Below are 4,444 nucleotides of genomic sequence, written 5' to 3' on the forward strand. Positions count from 1 at the left end.
TGCGAATAGTTCCATCATGTGTCTTTATTTTAAGTACCGATCCCAACAATTTTTAAAGTGTGATCATTACCCATGAATACAGATCCTTCTGTGATAGGTTCAGATGTACAAAACCAATCCTTGCATGGAGTCATATGCCATGTGGCACTTGAGTTTACTATCCAACCATCATTGAGGGAATTTCCACCTTTACAAATGATTGCTGCTCCGCTATACAAGATTTCTCCATCATCTGAGGTACTTGCAACACAACCTTGAGAGTTTGATGCTTCTGATGTCTTCTCTCCATTCCCTTTGTTTTTCCAAAACTCCCTCTTCAAATGCCCTATCATAGAAAAAATGTAGCATTTGAGGTTCTTCCTTCTCTGAGATTTTGATCTACCACGATCTTGACTCCCACGAGATCCTTGCTCCGTTGATATGCCTCTCGTCATCACTAAATCCTATAATTGTTTTTCTAACCTTTCTTCCTTATTCTTGCATCTAAATTCTTCTTCAATAATTGCGCCAGCAACATCATCAAAATGAAGAGAGTCAACAATATTGTTGTTCGTAATGTTGATGATGAGTTGATCATATGAATCAAATAAACTCTGAAGTAGAAGTTCTGCACGTTTATTTTCAGCTAGCATGAAATCTGACGTTGTGAGCTGAGCAAATAGTGTATTCATGGTGTTTATGTGATTTGTTGTCGATATGGATTCATTCATTCAGAGAGTGTAAAGCCTCCTTTTAAGAAAATTCTTGTGTGAAGTGACTTGACCTTGTACAATTTAATAATAACATCCCAGATCTCCCTTGCAGACCTTTTCTCTGCAATACTTAACAATACCGAGTATGCAATTGCTAAGTGCAATTTGGAAACAACATTGTCATCCATCTCTTTCTACTTTTAATCAGTGAAATATGAATATCTACCATAAATTGCGTCTAGGCAATTGTCTTTTCTCAGAACCGCCCTTATCTTTAATTTCCATAGTGAAAAATTACTCTCATTAAACTTCTCAATTTTAAATTTGTTGCCATTGTTTTGAACCAGATTACACTATTTCAGCGTGAATAATATAGTATATGCAAGCAATATTGTATATTTTATTGTATACTTGAACAAATCTGCATAGAGAGAAATATACAAAAAGAATACATTAATTTTTCTCATATTTATTTTATTTGCGTAATAATATTATGTTATTTTGGTACGATAAACTATACATTATCTCTTATGTATATTGTACTATTCATGGTGAAATAGTGTAATCTGGTTCAAAACCATGACAACAAAATTTAAGATCGAGAAGTTTAATGAGAGTAATTTCTCATTATGGAAATTAAAGATAAAAAAAATTATTAAGATTATTTTTTTTGAAGGAAATTATTGATAAGATTATTATTCATTTAGATAGAAAACAAAATTATACTATGGGCCTTGACCTATTATTTAAATGGTACTTTTTGTCAAGTAGCTTAATGATTAGAGCTCACACATTTTATATGTGGAGAAGTGGGGTGTCCGGGATTCGAACCCCGGCCCCGGCATATAATATGCAATATCCCTGCATATAATATGCATATTATTTAAATGGGACTTTGACCATATTTTTTTTAAGGAGCTTTGACCATATTTATTGTATTGTTTTCAATTGATTAAATCTATATAAAGCCCTAGCGAGACAATGGAAATCACCAACATACCAAAGAAAGAAAAAGAGCAAAAACAATATGGTTCGTTTCTCAATCCTAGTTGTTGTGTTTCTTTTCTTTGTTGCGTCCTCCTATGCAAATCATGATGCAGATGTGCAATCCATTTGCAAGCAAACAGATGACCCTTCATTTTGTTTAGCTCTTCTCAAATCTAAACCTAATGGTGGAGACCTGAAGAGTTTAGCACAATACACCCTTGACGTGCTTCACACCAATGTGTCCAATACAATCACTCTAATCAACAAACTAATCGCACATAGTGGTAGTGATCCCAAGAAACAAAACCATTACAAGGATTGTTTGGCTTTATTTGGTGAGAATGGAGGAGTTCTTGGTTATGTTCTAGATTCCCTTAAACGCTTCAAACATTCCGATTTCAATCAAGTGAGTGCGGAAATGGTTTTTCTCAATTTTCATGTTGACGACTGTATTTCAAGGGATCCATCTGATACCTCTTTGCTTCCAAAATATGCTCATGATGTCCACAACATTGCTGATACTACTCTTGTTATGACAAATATGTTAGTAAAAGGCTCCTAATTTTGTTGTATGTTTCTTGAAAAATAATATATGAAAAATAAAAAGTTTTAAAGTAATTGTGTTTTTGTATCGATTTTGCTTTAATTTGAAGGGAAATGTTATCTATTGCATCCAGAGCATTCTTTAAGACCTTTAACAAATAATTTTTTTTCTTAAATTAATGTAATCAATGCATTGTAAATTATAAATTTTTGATTTTTTTTTATGCAACAATTTCTTCCTTTGGAATGCTTAAAGAGTGTTTGAGACACTCGTTAACAACACCCTAATTTTATTCATGATTTTGTAAAAACTTTCTAGTTTGTATTGAATTTGATTTTGTTTAAATTTTTTAGCCACCAATATGATGTAAAAGGGTTGACACATAATGAGGGCCCTTCCTTTAAAAAAAAACATAATGAGGTCCTTAAACATTAACAATAATGAATTGAGAATTGACAAACGAATGTGCAAGGTGGAAGTTATAATTTGAAACATGAATCCACATATGACCTGAAGCACGGAGCAGATGTTTTCGAAAATATACAAATTTTTTGCATAGTGAATTATATATACTACTTCCGTCCCTATATATAAGACCCTTTTGCCAAAATCACGGGAATTAAGATAGTGGATATTTGTATTAAAGTTGTTTCCAACCACTAGTATTGTTTTTACAATTTCATAGTTTATGTTTTCAACATGCTATTTATTGTTGATTGAAGAAAAAGATGCACAATAAATAAGGACATATATGTAAAGAAATAATTAATGTAGTTGAAAATAGCAAATGAGTCTTATAAAAAAGGACAAACAAATTTTTTAAAAGGGTCTTATAATTAAAGACGGAGGTAGTAATTTGAAACAGAAAGTACTATTATAAAGAGGGAAAACATCTTAAAATTTATCAAGATATTAATCTTACTAATAAATACTCTTTTGAAAAAATTGATTATATGGAAAACATTGATGAAAGGGTTATTTTTTTGGTCAAATATTAAATGACATACTTTTGACAAAATTGATTATATGGAAAGCATTGATGAAAGGGTTAGTTTTTTGGTCAAATCATCATCGTCACTTACTCTTAAAACTTATTAGGTCTAGCTTATCACTTAACCTAATATTTCCCTCCACTAATCCTGCATTAATTACTAATAGAAGCAACCCTAATTTTTTTTCCCTCCTCTTCTACTAACCTATTTGAATTTCAAAAATTTTATCTGCCTCTTTCCAATATTTCCAATGCCCAATTTGAATAAAACAGATATTTTTCGTGGCATTTACAAAGATATGTTAACCTTTTGGTTTCTCTACAGTTTAAATTTCAAAATATCTCTGCTTGAATCACGAGCTACATTTAATATCCATTGGAATACCACAAGTAATAGTTTCAAGGCTGAGGCTTTTATTTTAGTCCACTTTCAATTCATTTCCACCATCTTTATTAAAAAAAAATGGGAAATGTTAACTGGTGTCCCCGGAGCACGGGTTAAGAAAACAAATTTAGTAACATTGCGTTGGAACTTGTGCAATCAACTCATTAAAAATTTAAAAAATATTACTTTTAATTTTAAACTTTCTTTTTTTGGGTTCCTTAACCAGTGCCCGAGGCACCGGTTAACAAGACCCAAAAAAAATTCATTTCCACCGTCACACATCTCTCTCCACCGAACCCTCTCTCTATTAATGCTTCTTATCTATCTCTCTCCACCAAACCCTTCCTTATCATCTATGGTCTCTCTCCACCGTCTACTAAACTTTTGTTTTAAGGAACCGTCTACTAAACTTTGTTGACTCTCTCTTTTTGTTATGTTAATTGTTTGAGTTTCGGTATATCCCTTGCTTTCTCTCTCATATTTAGGTCTCTTTAATCTCCACCTATCTCATTTGCTTATTCAATTCATGAAAAGAAGAAGACAACATATGAAATAGAATCAGCCAATGGTGTAGTTGGAAGAAAACGAGGAATAGGATGGATGTTTCACTTTGTGGATGTATTTTATGAAAGGATTATAGTTGAGTTACTGGTCTTTTATCCACTTTTGTGTTTCTCATGTTTATAATTTTAGAGGTAACTTATTTTGACTTACATAATTTGTTTCATAGATTGATATACTATAGAATATCTCATTTTGTTTTTCCAATACACTAAGTTGTGCATCTGCGTGGACAGTCTATCACTTAATGATCCTATGTACATGGTTCCTTTAGGAAAAATCAA

The 4,444-nt window shown here is 31.9% G+C and overlaps 1 protein-coding gene across 1 annotated transcript; it reads left to right on the forward strand.

Moving 5' to 3' along the window:
* Positions 1-1,688: 1,688 nt before the first annotated feature.
* Positions 1,689-2,351, forward strand: LOC146913419 (pectinesterase inhibitor 1-like). Its single transcript, XM_085719569.1, has one exon. It carries the CDS (start codon positions 1,720-1,722, stop codon positions 2,239-2,241), a length of 522 nt encoding a protein of 173 aa, XP_085575695.1. The 5' UTR covers positions 1,689-1,719; the 3' UTR covers positions 2,242-2,351.
* Positions 2,352-4,444: the final 2,093 nt, after the last annotated feature.

Source organism: Medicago sativa, chromosome 6 (genome assembly GCF_051527215.1).
Source record: "Medicago sativa cultivar Bolivia chromosome 6, Bolivia_mono, whole genome shotgun sequence".
In the NCBI taxonomy this organism is placed as follows: Eukaryota; Viridiplantae; Streptophyta; class Magnoliopsida; order Fabales; family Fabaceae; genus Medicago; species Medicago sativa.